This window comes from Protomyctophum parallelum (assembly GCF_964188405.1).
Source record: "Protomyctophum parallelum genome assembly, chromosome: 15".
NCBI classification, from domain to species: Eukaryota; Metazoa; Chordata; class Actinopteri; order Myctophiformes; family Myctophidae; genus Protomyctophum; species Protomyctophum parallelum.
Window position 1 is genome coordinate 39,444,499 of NC_139710.1, and position 17,537 is coordinate 39,462,035.

General features: G+C 42.0%; 2 protein-coding genes across 3 annotated transcripts; one reads left to right on the forward strand and one right to left on the reverse strand.

Annotated features, from left to right (window-relative positions):
• Positions 1-265: 265 nt before the first annotated feature.
• emb (embigin) lies at positions 266-5,104 on the forward strand. Its single transcript, XM_083784420.1, has 8 exons — positions 266-542; positions 1,542-1,613; positions 1,913-2,096; positions 2,335-2,417; positions 2,930-3,066; positions 3,488-3,764; positions 3,876-3,909; positions 4,024-5,104. The coding sequence occupies exons 1-8, from the start codon at positions 470-472 to the stop codon at positions 4,070-4,072; spliced, it is 909 nt and encodes a 302-aa protein (XP_083640546.1). The 5' UTR covers positions 266-469; the 3' UTR covers positions 4,073-5,104.
• Positions 5,105-5,258: 154 nt separating this feature from the next.
• Positions 5,259-16,444, reverse strand: mrps30 (mitochondrial ribosomal protein S30). Of its 2 annotated transcripts, XM_083784419.1 has the most exons (7): positions 15,941-16,444; positions 15,091-15,232; positions 14,328-14,473; positions 13,874-13,979; positions 7,314-7,490; positions 6,536-6,807; positions 5,259-6,192 (listed from the first exon to the last, which is right to left on the reverse strand). In XM_083784419.1, the coding sequence occupies exons 1-6, from the start codon at positions 16,436-16,438 to the stop codon at positions 6,548-6,550; spliced, it is 1,329 nt and encodes a 442-aa protein (XP_083640545.1). In that variant the 5' UTR covers positions 16,439-16,444; the 3' UTR covers positions 5,259-6,192; positions 6,536-6,547. The 2 variants fall into 2 exon arrangements, with proteins under 2 accessions (XP_083640545.1, XP_083640544.1); XM_083784418.1 differs by having other exon boundaries at positions 5,259-6,807.
• Between the last annotated feature and the right edge of the window lie 1,093 nt (positions 16,445-17,537).

Sequence of the window (17,537 nt, forward strand, 5' to 3'; positions counted from 1 at the left end):
TTAATACATTCCTAAATATAAAAAAAAAACCCACATATTTTGTTCCTCACAACTCTACGGTTAGCAAAGCGAATCCACCATGAGCTTGCAGATCTGCCATTTTTGGAGTTCAAGTTCAGTTCAGTTGCAACTCGGATTTACTAAGAATAGAGAGGGTTTAAGTGGTTACAGTGACACAGGCTTTTGACAGGACACGAGCCACACGTACGGTGTGTCTGTTTGAATAATGGATGGGAGGAGGAGGAGGAGGAGGAGGAGGAGGAGGCAGCCAGCCCACAGAGCAGGAGCAGAGCAGAATGACTGCGTCACTGAATACTGCTGCTGGGCCAGTGGGGGGGTGCAGAGAGAAGGGGATCTGTTACGTATAGAGACCTCGGATGAACAAGCAACAGCAGCACCACCAAGGTTCCTGTACCTACTTTCTGTTTGAGAGAGAGAGAATAGACGCGGAGAGCGGATTGAGAAAAGCATGTTGGCTTCATGGACCCGGCTCCCTTTTCAAGTCATCCTCCTCCTTCTGTCCTCCACAGGCATCAATACAAGTAAGTGTGTGCGTGCGCGTGTGTGCGTGTGTGTGTTCGCATTGTGTCCACCAGTTTCTGTGGCTTGTGAATTTGTGATGCAGAATCGTGTGACCTTGCAAACATTGGGAGAGGTCATGATATCCTTTTTTTAATCTGTATGGGCTTGGGCAGAGTAGCATTCTGTACTAGCTCTGCTGTGGAGTGGGTGTTATTTTAACTCGGAGAGAGTACAAATGTAACCAACACTCAGAGTTACAAATGGTTAAATTAACAATGAGGATTTTAGTGTTTGTCTCTAGAGACTAGAGATGTCACTGATGATGTAATTGGTAGTCAGGTTTCTAAACTGTCCATCCCTTTTTGTGTACAGAGTAGGCAGAAATGGTACAATGAGCATGGTACAATGAAATTATGAAATTGTACAATCAGCATGGTACAATGAAATTATGAAATGGTACAATGAGCATGGTACAATGAAATTATGAAATGGTACAATGAGCATGGTACAATGAAATTATGAAATGGTACAATGAGCATTAGTGAGGACAAATCATATGAAGACAAGGTAGTATGAGAAACTTTTACTTTACATGATCATTTCCATTTTCTATGCTATATTAAACTCCAGCTTTAGTTACTTTGCACATTTAGAATATTAATACAAAGCATACATTAACTGATAAATTGATGTACTTAGTCTTGGCATAATGTAATCAAAATCAGTCCCACCTACCAACATGAATGCATTACTCATTAACCAATCTGTATGGTAGCGTTATTGCAACCTGCAGTGAGGTGGTTTCTCTGATCTTCCATTGAGGAATTTTGACCCTGGTGTCAGGTAGGACATCTTCTGTTGACAAGTAGACGTAGTATTGTCAAATACAAAGTTCACGGGCCCATATCTTCTTGCATGGAAGAAGGGTAGAACCTGGGTTTTTGTTTTAATCTTGGGCATTAAACTCCATTGGGAGAGGATTTGAAATGTACAGATTGTTGTGCTCTGTCTCGTTCTAGAAGAGGCCCCTGAAACACCTGGCTCCCCAGTGGTCCCCGGAGAACCAGTCCGGAGGAGTGTGGTCTTAAAAGGTAAACAGACGTGGTGTTTGACGACCACAGCGATCTGTTAACTGTTAAGCTGTGTGTGTGTGTGTGTGTGTGTCTTGTTTTCATGTGCAGTTGATTCAATAGATATTTACCAATTTCAAACTCCATGTTAATATCCACGTTAGACACATCCCTGGTGACTGATATTATCCTCCTAATGCATGGGGGCCGCCAAAATTTGTAATGTTCTGAAAATTAAACTATGTTGTTGTGAAGGAACAGCTGTCTCTGTGTTTTGAAATCCTTCCCTACCTCCCTGACCCAAACACTTCTCACCACAGGGAAAAGTCACGTTGAGTATGTTGAGGTGCTGAAACCCGTCACATATGAGCTACAGTGTACCTGGACCGGAACTGAAAGCAAATTACCAAACATCACTGGGTTTTGGAAAAGAAATGAGGGTGAAATTGAGAACAGCCACGTCGCGGTACCATTGGAAAATAACCAATACAACCTCAAAAGAGAGTAAGTAGCCTACTGTACGGATCATTGACTCGTGCATCTATGCATGCCTCTGCTTTTGATGCCCACACTTTACGTTTTGGGAGATGTAGACCGTTATATATATATATATTTGATATTTGTGTTTGATCACAGTGTAACATTTATTTAAAGTCTTGTCTGATGAGTTCATATATACTCATATATTTGTTCATTCTGTACATGGAATTTCATTATTGAGTGATGCCATTTTAATTCACAGGTTCAGCATTGTTGGTGATGAAACCCTCGGAAATTACTCCTGTGTCTTTGATGGGGTGGCAAAAATAGACTTTATTTTCGCAGGTACAGTGTTTCACGTAGCCTTTATTCAAATATAACATTTTCTATGAAAGATCTTGCTCTGAGCTTATAGCTTATAGCTAATATCCCAATATCTGAGGAACTATCACAGTAGAGTAGGTCTATTCTAGACATCCCATAGTCAAATATATCTGTAGTAAAGAAAAGAAAATGGTTGAAGGCGTGACACTGCATGGGCCTGGGCAATATGGACAAAAATCACATCATCTTTGACAAAATACCTTGATATAGTCGAGCCGAATATACATTTTGTTTTTCATTCTTCCAAAATCTTCAAAGAAAATAGACAATCTACAAGCTTGTATGTACTATATCTGCTATTCTCACCATTTGTTTTTACCAGGCTTAAATGGGTCAAATCAGGCAAAGTAATATTGATATGTCAAGAGCACAGCCTCCCTCTCCATGACACAATTCTGAGAAACCCTTACTGTAAGATACACCGTGCATCCTCTCACTCATTCTACTCATTTCCTCCGTTCTACTTCTACCAGTTCCGCAGATGGGCGAGGTACACGACAAGCCCGTTGTCAGCTATGTGGGCGATTCAGTGGTTCTTGCATGTAAAATGGAAGACACCAAACCAACGCCTGTGACCTGGCACTGGTATAAACCAAACGGAACGGACAAGGTGTGTGCGATACACTGTAGTCTTGTGTAATAGCCTAGGCTACCTCCCAATGACTTAAAATAGCTTATGTATGAATTATATATGATTGTGCCTAAATGTTCATTCATCAGCCAAACTGGTGTCCCTATTTCAGGCATGTACTGTAATTACTATATATATATGCACAAATTCTCAAAATATATTATAATCACATTTGTTTCATATTTTTTGTAATATGAAAATTGTATACATCTTAGGCCTATTTTATTTTATAATATGTGAATGTCCTATTTTAATATTTTATTTTTGAACATGAAAATATGAGTACAAATCTGCATCAAAGTGGTTAAGCTTGTCAATCGGCTATTTTCAGCGAAAGCTTTCCACACAAGATAAAGAGAAAACAGAAAATACTGAGTGGTTAATTGTGTGTTCACACCAGGCACTCATCAACAGCAGCCTGGAGCATCGCTACAAAATCACAAACGACCAAAAGAAGACCAAGCTGGTGGTGCTGGGCGTGGTGCAGAGTGACTCTGGCATGTACTACTGCGGTGCCGTCTATGAAGTGGGCACCAGCCTGAGCCACACAGAGATAAGGGTCATCAGCTTCATGGAGCCTCTCAAGCCCTTCATAGCCATCGTAATCGAGGTCATCATCCTCGTCGTCCTCATTCTGCTCTATGAGAAGAGTAGCAAGATAACGCCCGGGGACACAGGTACATACTGTAGCTAAAAAATAGTATAAAGACTCTTTTGTACATTTTCAAGTCAGAGATGATTAGTCCATATTTCTAATTGTCTAATTGTGTTCAACATTTTATTCTCAGACGATGGGACAAACACTGAGCAAACTAACCAGCTGTAAGTAGTTGGATCTATTTAGATTCTTTCAGAGGCTCGATTAAATAACCCACTGTCTGTCTACAGTTTGCATCTGTTCACGATATGTTTTGTCTTTTTAAAATCTTTCTGCAGTACACAAGGAGAGAACAGTGAGACATCAATAAGACAACGGAAGGTTTGAAGCAGCGAAGATGACAGCTTCCATTCTCCAGATGATTCTCTGCATATTTCCTGCTCTGTGAAATTGGCCGATCAATGTTGTAATCGTGAGGAATGAGGATACACTGGTATTGATCTAATATAGCTACAATAATGTAGCAATACCTGTACATAACATTACTACACAATAGTAAGCCACTTATATATAGACCTATATATAGATGGGCTACATACTGTAGCCCATCTATATTTTGCCTACAATGACCTGCCTAGTTCTGATGTAAATGTACACTTAGGATTTAACTGATCAAAACATGTTCACCAAAAAGGAGGGCAACAATTTGCACTAGCAGCACCAAATATTAATCTGTTATTATTGACTCATCTTGGCATGTATGTATTTTCACTACATTATATGAACAGACTCCACTATATGTCTTTCCATGGTGACTAAGAAAATCGTGTTTATTTCGTATGAAGATCGAGGATAATAACAAAATCGAAACAAATAGTATGAACACAAACAGCTTAGTTTGCCTTCAGCCAATTGACAAACATCTGTGGAAAGACATTTGCTGATAAAAGTGTGGTTTAGTCACGAAACCATGTCACGCTTCCTGCCACAGTACCAAGATGCTGGATCTTAACTCAATCTCATTCTTCATTCAAAGCATTTGCTTGACAATACACATTATGATTTGTGTGCAGTGCCTTATTCTATGAAAGGGGGTAAAACCCATCACACTATTCCCTAAAAGAAAAGTAACGTTTCTTTTATTCATGTCTAATGATTACCCACGTTGATGAAGTACGTGCTTGAAGTAGTGTCCTTAAACCCTATATTAATTCTTCGTTGTATGTCAGATAGCTTGCAGATCTATTTTCACCCATTACGACATGCCCAGAATATGCAACGCCAGGGTTCAAGTGGTTGACAAAACGTCTTACAGGTCTACCTACTGTATTCACCTTTACATTCAGCACATACTATGTTTTGCCTTCACAAAGTTGAAGATAAATATATTAAGGCATGTGTGCAAACCCAAAAATTAAAACCTATATATATATATAACCATGTGTGTCAAAGAACTTTGTAAAAGGCCATTTTATGTGACAAGTGTGCCTCCTAGTGGATGAGTAGTCTACTCTAAATCTAATAAACCATACCAAAATATAGATTATGAATGATGTAGCATTTATCAATATGATGAACGTTTGAAAAGCATATTAATTTTATTTAACTCTGCATAAATATGAATACACAATAGCAGTGATTCAAGTACAATTGATTGGCATACAGTAAGATCAGATGGTTCCATGTTCATAGTCATTACATTTATGCATTTACTCTCTGCACTAGACAAGTCAAACACTTTGATGTAAAGTGAGTTTATTTAAACTGCATTATTTCTCATTTGTTATCATAAGTCACAGTAGGAAGTGATACAGTATTTTTGGTTCAAAGGTTATGTATTTCTGTATGTATTTTCTGTTTACCACTTTTGCTTTGGCAATGTTAACGTATGTTTTCTCATGCCAATAAAGCCCTTTGAATTGAAAATGTAATTGTACAAATAGAACCAAACAGACCCTTATGGATAAAACAAGAATTGATAACATAAATTAACTAGAACTGCACTCTGGCGAGTGCCTACTTGCTTGTTCACACAAGTACATGCACACAAGTAGCCTACTAGTGCGCAAGCAGAGCGTGCAAGTTCTGGTGACGTATATGTCGATCAGTGTCGGGTAGATTAAAGGAAATGCCTATATGTAATTTGTAAGTTGATTAGCGGTATACTGTGGTTACTTTGCGTATGTATCGTAGCAGCATATGATGTCAGGGTATAACTGGTATAACTAGCTCTCAATGATGACGTAATAAAGATGTGGATTAAAGGACTCGATGCCAGGGTGTAATTGGTTCACAAGTCATTACTTCATACGCTGGCACGGTGCATACGCATCAAACATCACCCTGGACGAAAACTATTACTTGCACGCTCTGCTTGCGCAAGTAATTACCAGCTGCTGCCTTATATCCCATGCCTGGGAGGTCGGCTAGAGGCAAAAAGTGTCTGGTTGCCTAGAGACGAGGCAGCCAATCAGGACGATAGGTTGACCAGCTGGCTCACACAGCAGCTGGTAAAAAAAAAAGAATGACCCCAACCATGAACAGATTGGACAAATAATGGGTAATGTATGATCATCAAAAACGTCTTGATTTTTACGTCGCTGCTTTCTTTAGTCTAAGCTCTGCTAGCAGCATCAAACTTGTCACTTGTATATAAATAACTAGAGATTTACTGCTTTAACACCCACTCCTGTAAAATGATGACAAACAGCATGATTCCACCTTTACAGGTCCATTTGGTTCCATGATTTGTACAGTCTCAGGGGTTAACATTATCGGGATTCTGGTGCATATCAAACAGGGAATCCTTGAAATTAAACAGAAACCAGTGCCTTAGGAGGAAGAACTTACATGGTAGATGGGTTATGGTTTGTTCATGAGGAACTGGACTAGGAGTTTGAGGACGCTGTCGTCCAGGCCCACCACTGCTCCGTCTTCAACCCGCTCGTACAGACGCATGCTCTCCGTGCCCCAGAACAGGTTCTTCCTGGGGTTGTCTGAGTCTGTCTCTACGGACAGGGCCAGAGTGTTGAGCTGGTAGCAGAAGAAGGATAAGTACTGGCCGTCTGTGATGACGGCCTGGGACGTGAACGGCCTGCTCACGTCCGCCCAGTTCCAGAACCCTGCAGATATAAGAGTTGGATTAAGTCTAGGGCTGGGGAGATATGGATTTTTTCTTCATCGCAGAAATAAATCACTGTTTACCGGCGGTATGGCGGATTTGAGCGATACCTCAAAAAAGTTGTTTTGAATGAAATATATAATTGTCATAATAATACACGGTGGCGCTGTAAGCGGCCTGCTCAGTCCTCATGCATTGAAGGAAGCATGAGCTCAGTTCGGGACTCTCCGCAGGTTGGCAAAGGGAGAGTAGTGCACAGAATTACAGCTTAGGCAATTGGCACAGGGTGAAAAACATTAACCCTATTTTATGTCTATTTGTGAACATTTAAAAAATGATTGTGGAGGTCCCTGGCACAATGTTATTTCAGACGGGGGTTCACGGCCAAGTAAATATCATTTGGGTATCCTTGAAATGACAATGTTTGAGAACCACTGACTTAAAGAAAAAAAACGAATTTGCACAATTAGCTGTGCATCTGCTGTGATCTCTGCCGTGACAACCTACCTTGATACATGGCCTGAGCCGCTGTCCATGCAAAGAGACTGGCCATGCCATTGGCCCTGAGGAAGGTCTCCACCTGGTCTGCTTCGTTACGTTTGGCCATTCTGTCCCGGTGGTAGCGATCAGGGACGAGGTGGAACTGTGTGTGGCCATAACATGCTGGGTCTGGTAGCTTGGCACCTGGGACAGAGAGAGGGGGAAATGTTGAGACACACACACAGATATAAAAAGAAATAGATGCTGCATCGTTGGTGCGATGTGTGTTGAAGGAGGGGCAGAAGAATTTACACTGGGAGAGGAAGTACGCCGGAAGTGTGGAAGGTACAGTACGTTACGTCACGTGTTAACATGTTCTGTGACACAGCTCTGTGACGCACGCTCATGCTTCCGCAGGGCTTCGCAAGGAATCTCAGGAAAGTTTTGCCCTCCCTTGAGCACATACGCTGCAGGCGGAAAGGGCGTCCACGTTTATATGTCTATGGACACACACACACACACACACACCTTAGTGCGGTTTACACAGCCAGTGTGAAGACAAACGCAGCAAATTAAATATGCAAGAATGATGCAAGTTCTCGGTCCATTTGCATCGAGTCTACCGAAGTAGAGGTGTGAACACGACCTTAGACTGGTCTGGCTGTCTGCACTGACTGACTATTACATGGCCCAGTTGTGAAAGGAGTCTCCTTTATTTTAGGGCAAGCGCAGGCCTTAGCCACAATTTGCATCTCTAGATTTGTTTTATAATGGGATGAATCTAGAGTTGCAATACCCTCCATTGACTCCCCATTCATCCAATTTGCGTTTGCGATCTGCTTGTATTAAACAACGTTAAACACACCAACATTGCAGCTCTGAGCCAAGCTTGAATTATCCTCTTTCAATCTGCCGAGCTTTTGTTTCATAAAAATCCACCGTAGACATGTTATGAGCTACTTTCTGTCAATCAATTCTGTGCAGGTGATTCTTTTTCTAAGGTGCTATTTACACGAGGATGGTGTTCATAGAAAACGGTAAAATAAAGTATCGTTTGCTGCTGTCATTTAGACGAGAACCGTGTTCTCAGGAGGTGAAAACGCAACAAAGTGAAACCACCTCCCAGAGTGGAAATCTTTGAGAACGCCGTTTCCTATGGTCTCCATATAAACAGGCAAAACGGTGAATCCGCAAAACTTATGACATCATGGCTCACGTTGTCTCACAGCGCATGTTTATTACATTAATGCAGAGCCATATTCAGAGCCAGTTCTTATAATCGGTTCTAGCGAGCAAAAATAATCAATAATTAGCAGACTTGGCAACCTGACTGTAGAAAGTAACAGTACAGTAAAGAACCTGGGGGTTATTATTGATTCTGAATTGAATTTTAATTCACACATTAATCATGTTACCAAGATTGCCTCTTTTCACCTTAGAAATATTGCACGAATCAGAGCCTATTTGTCCTTGGACAATGCAAAAACGTTAATCCATGCCTTTGTTTTTTCTCGGCTTGACTATTGCAATGCACTTTTTTCAGGACTCCCTAAGAATACGACTGACAGATTACAACTTGTCCAAAATGCTGCAGCTAGAGTCTTAACTAGAACTAAGATGAGAGAACATATTACTCCAGTTCTGGCATCACTGCACTGGCTTCCGGTTGTTTTTAGGATTGACTTTAAAATTCTGTTACTTGTCTATAAAGCTCTCAATGGTCTCGCACCTCCGTACCTCCGTGACTGCCTACCTAGATATGTCCCTAGCCGCCCCCTCAGGTCCTCCAATGCTGGCCTACTTGAAGTGCCTAAAAGAATGCGCACAAAAATGTATGGTGAGGCAGCTTTGTGCTTCTATGGCCCAACAGCCTGGAATAAACTTCCATTCGAGCTCAGACACGCACCTTCTGTAGACATTTTTAAATCTCAACTCAAGACTCACCTCTTCACCCTTGCTTTTAGTTGAGTTTTATTTTTATTTTTTATTTATTTTTATGTGTTTTTATTTATTTTATGCTCTTATATTCAGTTTTGTTCTCTGCTATTGTTTTATCTTTTTAACTACTTGTGTTTTATTGTATTTTATTTTTGTGTCCTGCCCTGTGAAGCACTTTGAGCTGCATTTATGTATGAAAAGTGCTATACAAATAAAGTTTATTATTATTATTATTATTATTATATAATTATGATATAATGGAGTTCCTGAACAAGCCTCCCTCCTCGCCTACAAAGTGCTGCTCAGCCTCATCAGCGATGTTGAATGTAAAACCATGATGTAAATAAAAAGCCTTGTGATAGACGGCAGCCGCGGCAGCAGCGTTTATGTAGCCTAATGTATTATAAAATATATACCATCCCGTGGCGCGCCCAGAGCAGTGTTGCGCCGCTTGCGTGAAGGGCTTCTTCTTCTTGTACGTGGGTGACCTGTCTATTTGGCAGCCCGTTATCGCCACCTAGCGACAGTATAGCATAATAGCACATCATATCATAACGTGTGCGTTCTCGTGTAAAGGGTAAGAAAAAATGAGAACGCAACGGGACTTTGACGTGTTATATGGAGATCGTCGCCGTCTAAAAGAGAGTTTGGAAGCACTCGTCGAAGTCACTGAACGGCCCTGCGTACCACCCATTTAAAATGTGCACATAATGCAGGAGGCAGCAGCACGACCCGTTAATAAAAACGAGTGCTTCCAAACTCCAACACAAAAAAGAATCACCTGCACAGAATGTCTTGACAGAAAGTACGTAGTCTGGTGTCTACGGTGGGTTTTTATGAAACAAAAGCTCGGCAGATTGAAAGAGGATAATTAAAGCTTGACCTACAGCTGCAATGTTGGTGAGTTTATCTGATCTGCTTGTTTAATACAAGCAGATCGCAAACGCAAATTGGATGAATGGGGAGGGTATTGCAACTCTAGATTCATCCCAATAAAAAAAAATCTAGAGTTGCAAATTGCGGCTAGCGCAGGCCTCAACCCCCAAGATAGTAATATATGAACTGGGGACCCCTCACCCTGACAAGCACTTGGAATTGTACACATTACATTTAGTTTGACTCGGTTCCACAGATAAATAGTGAAAATAGACAAACTACAAGTTGATCAGCTATTTTCACGATGTTTGTCTCTTTGATTACGTAATATTTAACAATTTGGTATTACAAAGGTGTTAAAGGTCCTTAACCTTCTAAATCATGACAATTTTCTGAAAGACTTGCACATTAACGTTTTTTCAAAAATAGCAGACCTACAAGTTCATAGCGTGCCACTCGGTGGTTCCCTCTCAAAATGGGTTAAATTGACACTTTAGAAATGTGCAGATAGCCAGATACCCTGATTATACTACATGTTGGTTTGTTTACTGTTGAGTGAGATGAGAATGTTGCAAATTAGGCTAAACCTCTGGGTACCCCAGTGTGGGAACCACTGTTTTAGGGAATGCAGAGAGGAGAGAAAGAGAAAACTGACCACGACTGGTACGATTGGTATGGAGGGCTCACAGGCCCCTTTTCCACCGGTTGGTTCCCAGTGGGAACCGGTTCAGTTCTTTTTGGTTTTTAGTCCATGAGCCAGAGCTCCAAAATTGAAACGTGAATTATGAATTGAGTGGGCAAAACCATACCTATTAGATTGTTATCACCATTAAACTCTCCCAATTGAGTACTTACACGAAGACAATGATTTATTGTATTACAAATTTTACATTTTTAAATATCTTGCAAGTATGATCGAACCCTACAAACCCTCCCGCGCACTCAGATCAGCCAACGCAGGGAAGCTGGAAGTACCCTCACTAAAAACGCCGGGACAACGCTCCACACGTCCCAAACTCTTCTCCCTTCTGGCTCCAAAACTGTGGAATGCACTTCCCATTGCAGTCAGAACTGCAGCATCACTCCCAATCTTCCGCCGTAGTCTGAAAACCCACCTTTTCAGAATCCATCATGGCCCGTAGCACTTACCCCACCCCCTTAGATAGCATTTCTGTAGACGTAGATAGCATTTGATACAGACTTATAGCATGTTATGTAGACAGCACTATAATTGCATTGTATGTAGTCATAGCACATCATAGTACATAAGTATAGCATAGTAGTATAGATGTATAGTTTATATGTATAGTTTCATCATATAGATATTCCACTGTTACTTTCTTAGCTTACGCATGTTTCTTGATAAATGTTCTTATGTTATGTATTCCCATGCTTTTTTGTTCTTGCTTAATGTAAGTCGCTCTGGATTAAGAGCGTCTGCTAAATGCCTAAATTGAAAATTTGATGTTCAAGCGGAGGAGAGTGCTCCTCCGTGAAGGTGGAGGTCCCCTCCTCCTGACCATAGTGGAACAGCTGCGGCAGGCCGGGGAGACACGCCGTCTTGGTTAAGTGCTGGTACCATGTGTCCGCGTTGCGGGTGAACGTCTGCTTTTTTGTTCTTGCTTAATGTAAGTCGCTCTGGATTAAGAGCGTCTGCTAAATGCCTAAATTGTAAATTGTAAATATGCAAATGAGGCATTATGTAGGAAAATATGCAAAATAATCAAAAACATGAAAAAGCTACTACTATGGAAGGGTTATCATGTATTAATTTACTTGTATTGATCCTATAAACAATTTAATATAGGGTATAGTTTGCCCACCAATTTTGGAGCTCTGGCTCATGGACTAAAAACCAAAAAGAACTGAACCGGTTCCCACTGGGAACCAACCGGTGGAAAAGGGGTCTCAGAGTCCAACAAGGCTAAGCTGCGGAGGGTAACCCTTGGTATGGAGGGCTCTCAGAGTCCAACAAGGCTAAGCTGCGGAGGGTAACCCACATGGGGTCTAAACTCTGTGGGATGCAGTGCTCTGCCCTTCAGCATATCTACGACCAGAGGACAGTGAAGAAAGCAGGAAAGATCGTGAGAGACACAACTCATAAGTCATAACCTCAGCACCTGCTTCAAGGTCCTGCCCTCAGAGACACAACTCATAACCTCAGCACCTGCTTCAAGGTCACAGAGACACAACTCATAACCTCAGCACCTGCTTCAAGGTCACAGAGACACAACTCATAACCTCAGCACCTGCTTCAAGGTCACAGAGACCCAACTCATAACCTCAGCACCTGCTTCAAGGTCACAGAGACCCAACTCATAACCTCAGCACCTGCTTCAAGTAGGGATGGCCAACCGATAACCGTTAGCCGTTAGCCGTTAATTAATTGGTTACCGACAACACTAACGGCTAATGGTTTACCGATAAAAAAATATATATTTTATTTTGAAGCGCCGAGAGCAGGCACCGCGGCCAAAGCACCAAGCCCCTCTTTCCACCTTTACTGTCAGTGCAACCAGTGACCACGCATGTGCTGTGACTTACTTCCCCCAAAACAAAAACACAAAAACAACTGCATGTAGTGGACTGTGGAAGCAGGAGGGAAAAAGAAAAAAAGACGAACACACACACAGCATTGCGCCGCTGCGCGCCCGCAGATCTGCCCTTCATGCAACGAACGTTGGTTCCGATCTGCGTTGTGGATCTGTCGTTTTATGGATCATAGAACGAACGAACGTATGCTGTTAGCTTGTTGCTAACGGGACGGACGGACGGGACCCCCCCCCCCCCTCTCTCCCTCCCTCTCTCTCTCAGACGTTCTCTCTCTCTCTCTCTCTCTCTCTCTCTCTCTCTCTCTCTCTCTCTCTCTCTCTCTCTCTCTCTCTCTCTCTCGCGCGTGCGTGTTAGAGAGACGCTCTCTCTAACACGTCTTTCTTTCTCTCTCTCTCTTCCTAATCCTTCCCGACCGGTCCGCGATACATGTGTGCGTATAGAAGACTGTAGCCTACGCAGTGCGCACTAGTGCACTGATTGACAGCAGGCCACGTGTAAACGGTGTATTTGTCTATTTTTTATGCGCAAAATAGCGCTTTTCTTTTCTTAACGGATAACGGTTAATTAGCCGGCAAGTCCTGGCGGTAACCGGTTAAGACAATCTTTCCATTTGGCCATCCCTAGCTTCAAGGCCCTGCCCTCGGGTAGGAGATACACTGCATGGAGATTCTAGAGGGCAGTGCCAGTTTCATCCCCTCTGCCATTAGGCTCCGTACCAAACACAAACCCCCAATACCCGATTCACCTCAACTGGACCTGCTTGCCAGTGCCCCCGGCACGCGCGCGCGCACACACACACACACACACACACACACATACACAGGCAGATGAACTGGACTGAGCGCTGATAATGGACATGCGTGTGCACACACACACACAGACACACACACACACACACACACACACACACACACACACACACACACACACACACACACACACACATTATGAGTGTTTCATGCTTTCTTTTAAATAGCTTTTAAAAATAATAATTATTTTACTAGTACTTTGCTGGGTGTTTTATTGTATTTGTATAATTATTCATTGTCCTGAATGTATGCATTGACCTGAGCAAAACAATTTTCCCTTGTGGATAATAAAGACATCTAATCTAATCTAATCTATACTACTCACTGCTCTGCTGATATGAATTTGACATGAACAATGTGATGATGAATAAATCAGACTGCGGTGTGATTTTCTGCAGGATGCTGCATTACCTGTGAAGATGTTATTGTCGTATTGGCGCCTGAACAACGGCAACCTGTCAGGAGGCAGGCTGATCACTGGAACTTCAGCTGTGTAGGAATCCTCCAGGGGGGTGAACTAAAACATACAGTGCATGAGATCAGATTGTTACACAGTACACACAGCGATCTGAATGCTTCACTGTTTTTGCTCCTCCATGGTGTAAACAAAACGTAAAATCAATAGCAACCCATTATGCATTTTAAACTGAACTTTATAGATTTTTCTAATTTAAATTGTCCCCTAATCCGACACCCATAAATATGACTGGTCCTACCCAATATTCCGACCATTCATTACAATTATTTTCAACAGGGACGCCCCTCCCCCCCCCCCCCCCCTCTAAATAGCCAGCACCCCCAGTGACAATTTTCTGGAGCCGTCGCTGGTTATTGATCGACTTATTGACCATTATTGCTAAGTTACCTGTGGCAGTTGTTGGGTTATCCTAATTTGACACTGTGGTTTATCATCAATCTGGAACCGGGTTGTCTCTATTCTGCCTCTCCGATGGCCTTGAGGGATTGTCCTTTGCCCTCTCAGCCAATAGAAATTCACTTGAGGGCTAACATCTAAAAGAAAATAAAGCAGCATTAGGACGATAATAAAACGATAATTACACAATAATATTCATAGTAAATCAATTTGTTAATTTAACTAAAATATTGTAAAGCCGCATTTAAAGTGATGTTTTTATTTTCAAAGGTATTGTTTTGATTGGTTAAAAACGTTCAAGCTCTATAAAGAGGGTTTGCAAGCCAAGTCTATGGACTTTAATGTTTGTAGAGGGAAGTTCTGATGTAATTTGTTTGCCAGCCAAGTCTATGGACTTTAATGTTTGCTTAGGGCAGTAAATGACAATGTAAGACATCATATGGCTGATAAATACCGTATAAATACACTTCACACAAGTGTGATTTTTAGTGTCCAGTTGGTTCAAACTTTGTCTGCTCATTTTGTGTTTCATTTAATTTCATCACTTCCAATTCCCTATCCTGAATGGGAGTTCTGTCTGGATAAAAAAAAAACATTCTCCCGACCTGAAAATGTATTTTCTGTTCACCAAAGAGCTGGAGACACCAGGGAGAACCCTGGTACTACTGACCCGTCAGGGGTATAGAGCCATTCAACTCCATGCCCCTTTATCTTACACCCCCACGAACCCTAAGGGTTTGACTGTATTGTATACCTAAACATGAATGCAGGAACACTGGGTTGCGTTTCATCAGCATATTGGTGAGTCCAGACACCAGATTCCGCAGGAAGGGGGCCGCAGAGAGCTCCTGATGTCTATGCAGGAAAGATCTGCCTTTCTTCATGTGCCAGTGCTCCTGTAAGTAGGCATAATCAAATAAAGCAATCATCTTTATCGGTCTTAAAAATCATGCAATATCTGTATTGAAACGATGACAAAATGTATTGGTTATATTCCTGTGCTTTCTGGAGAAGCTTTCAAAAAAGAGTCAACACGTTGAAAAATGTTGCGTGTGTAATGTTGTTATGTGCATCGGTAGACCTAATAAATCTGATATCAATCACACTGATAAAATCACTGTTTGTTGCTACAATTAAAAATATTAAACAACAAGTGTGAACCCATATTCATAGGTATTTGGCATAATAATTGAGGTATGAGAATTGAGAACCCTGTGTTAATTTGAACAGTAATTACATTTTTACCTATCATTTTAGAATGGGCGATTTACACAAGTGGGCATGACCTTTGGGCAAGTAGAACATGACCTGTACTTGCCCAATATGCAAGTGCATCTGGGACCTTAGTGTCAACCCCTGGCGACCCTGCAGCAAACATGTATTGCAATATTGGTATCAGTAAATTATGCCTGAAGATTCAGAAGGTCCGGAGGGACCGAAACGTTGCATTATTAAAAATTAAATACTCATGACATGTACCGAGCAAATACAGTGTGCGGCCCGGGTGTATTCAATTCCATTCATATCAGTCAATTTTACCACGCAAATGATCACAGTATTATATCTGTAAAATCAAATGTCAATAGCCTACTGTGCATCCCTACCTGTAAGAGTGCATGTGTGACATAGGACCTGACATCATCCAGCAGCAGTGCCTCCTCTTCTCCGCCGGGCGGGGATGATGACGCTCTTTGATGTTCAAGCGGAGGAGAGTGCTCCTCCGTGAAGGTGGTCCCCTCCTCCTGACCATAGTGGAACAGCTGCGGCAGGCCGGGGAGACACGCCGTCTTGGTTAAGTGCTGGTACCATGTGTCCGCGTTGCGGGCGAACGTCTGCGGGTAAACCACGTACTTCATCCGCTGGATGCGGGTGAGCAGCGCGAGTCTGTCCTGCACGCTGACGGCACGTACCTTCTCCACATGCTCCTCCGTCTGCCGCCGGCGCGCCGACTTGCTTTTGGCCGTGAGAGATGCGACTATGGGCGGATACACCGCCTGCCGGACCACCGGCGGGGTCGCCTCGGCGGTGTGGACGAGCCTCCTGAACAACGGGCTGTTTTTGTTAAGCGCCTGCAAGGGCAAGCTGGCGGTGCGGGTCGCCATGTTGGTTATTTTTTTCTTTATTATGTGTCAGCTGACGTGCTTCTTCTTTTAGTTTTATGGCAGTTTGTTGTAACCATTGCTTTGAGGTGCATACTGCCACCTACTGTATCGGAGTGTGTCTTGTATGATTCCCTGTATTATTTCCATATAAACTATGATTATTTCACATCAAAACAATTGTGAAATACTAATAGAAGAAAGGAAAAGGGTAGTGGTTGACTGCGACCAGGACAGTGGTATCCGAGTAGAACTTAAACCTGGGTATTTAAGATAGTTAGATAGCTCGTGTCATCCTGACATGTGATGATGATATCCATATGGATTCCCATGGTCAGCCATGATGTCCAAATATAGAGACAGAGTCCATGTCTCCATCATGTCAGACCTGGATGTGATAGTCGGCTCCATATATGAGGTTCTGGGTGGTCAGTCATAACTAGTTTCTGTACTTTCCTTGCAATCTGTAAAGTATTCAATTAATCAATTAAAGTTTATATGGTGTCCTTGATGTGGACCAACTAACAGCAATAACCGTAACAACCATGACTCACTCAAACTTAGTTTATACTTAACTTCTTTGACGTATGATGATAAGATTTAAGGCTCATTCATAGTCTGGGTTTTCGCCCTTCTCTCTGTTTTTACTCACCACCGCTCAACGTTATTTCAGCTCCGGTGGTCACCTCACCACCGAAAACCCAGACTATGAATGAGTCTTAAGAGCTCCCCTCACTTCACACAAGTGTGATTTATTTGTTTTTGGGTTTTTTTTCCAAATGAAAATACCAGGGTTGTGGATCTTTCGGAGAAGGAACTTTGGAGGGTGGGAGGGGTAACATACACCCTTTTTTGTATGGTAGTTTTATTAAGATGCGATTCGGAAAATAATGAATAAAGAAACTTTGAACAAAAACAAAAAACTTGGCTATTAGTCCACTTGCCAGAATGTGAACTCAGGCATGTTCAGTACACCAACGTTTTATGTTAGAAATATTGAGTATGGGATCCCCAGCACCAGAAACTGCCAGATGCTAACTTGCATATGTTGAGCAATTTTCATAATTGGCATAATATGTGACCATACCATTAACAACCTATA